The 1243-nt window shown below is 43.4% G+C and overlaps 2 protein-coding genes across 2 annotated transcripts in view; one reads left to right on the top strand and one right to left on the bottom strand.

Moving 5' to 3' along the window:
• LOC135346169 (uncharacterized) overlaps positions 1-257 on the bottom strand; it is a gene marked incomplete in the record, with an annotated part of 1858 nt that extends 1601 nt beyond the window's left edge. The window contains 1 exon segment of the mRNA XM_064543706.1: positions 1-257. Coding sequence (XP_064399776.1) covers positions 1-177 — 177 coding nt within the window.
• A 57-nt stretch (positions 258-314) lies between these two features.
• LOC135346168 (uncharacterized) overlaps positions 315-1243 on the top strand; it is a 14220-nt gene continuing 13291 nt past the window's right edge. The window contains exons 1-3 of the mRNA XM_064543705.1: positions 315-643; positions 695-817; positions 880-1151. Coding sequence (XP_064399775.1) covers positions 362-643; positions 695-817; positions 880-1151 — 677 coding nt within the window. The 5' untranslated portion in view covers positions 315-361. The remainder of the gene's footprint in view (positions 644-694; positions 818-879; positions 1152-1243) is intronic.

The raw sequence follows: 1243 nt of genomic DNA, 5'->3' as shown, positions 1-1243 counted from the left end.
AACAGCTTTGTCCAGTTTTGGCGTTTGTTGGGAGTTTGATGCTATCTTATGGTGATCCAGGAGAGACTTGATCCCACTTGAGCATCTGGCACCCATAGGCACTCCTTCAGTGTTGATCTGAGAGTTGTATCTCCCTAGCAGAGGGGGGAACGTGGAGTGTCTTGATGAATCAACCATCTTGACTCAGGGTTAGTTGTTAGATAGTAGCCATGGTTGTATTTTCTAGGTGGGCGGAGCCTAAACCTCCTTCAAGATGTGGTGGGTGGTCTTCAGTTGTCATGACAACAGTAGTGCCCACAACAGCTCTTATGTAAATACCTCACCCACGTGGTAACAACTACCCACGTGGCACAAAAAAGAGATGGAGAAGATGGAAAAGCTGGAGCAAGCCCTCACTGATCGCTCCCTAAAGGTCTTGGATAGGCTCAAAGTGGCCTGCTATCTATGGAGGAATACCAGTGCTACCAAGAGCATCCTCAAGTGGACCTGTGATCAGATCTGCTCCATTGATAAGAAGACGTATTCCATAAACGAAGAGTTGATGACGTCCCTGTTTAAATTTCTCTCAGTTATATTGAAGACTGTCATAAATACTGGGAAATGGTGCCCTGATGATTCTATACTGACTGTGCATGTATTTGAGGTGAGGTGGAATAAGAGCGTTCATGGAGTTATTATTATAATGTCCATGCAGAGCATATCTGCTGCTATTCGATTGGTCGATTCAGAGCAGTGCACTAAAAGTGTGGTGGATAGTTTACAGTGTATCATGACTGGATCACCTCTACCGTCTGTCTTGTTCAAGTTTGAGCTATCTGTAAGTTTATACTTTTTGTGTATAGTTTTAAGATAGACCTACTTTGAGCGCTACACTTTCAGGTATCACTACTCCGCAATATTCTTCTTGCTCTAACGGCAAAATCTGGCCCACAAATGTTGACCTATTTTCCATCTTTGATGTCGTTCCTTCGATTCTTTGTGTACCTTCAAGGCAGTCAAGGCAACCAAAAGAAAGTGTTCACTGTGATGTGCGATGAGCTCCTGGACCCTCTCCTGAGAGCAAGGAGTGTGTTAGTGGCAGAGGAGAGCAGCTGTTACAATGGAGAGGTGGTAGCACACCTGGATAACATCCTCAAGCAAATCTTTAACAAGTATGTAAATCGTAAAATTTAGAACATTTGGCCTTTCAAACATGATTGTTGCAAAATCTTATTTTTACAACGACTTAAGTTTCTCTAGCTGC

The sequence above is a fragment of the Halichondria panicea genome, chromosome 13, assembly GCF_963675165.1.
Source record: "Halichondria panicea chromosome 13, odHalPani1.1, whole genome shotgun sequence".
Classification (NCBI taxonomy): Eukaryota; Metazoa; Porifera; class Demospongiae; order Suberitida; family Halichondriidae; genus Halichondria; species Halichondria panicea.
Note: the sequence above shows the minus strand (reverse complement) of the source record. Positions and strands in the feature narration are given on the sequence as shown.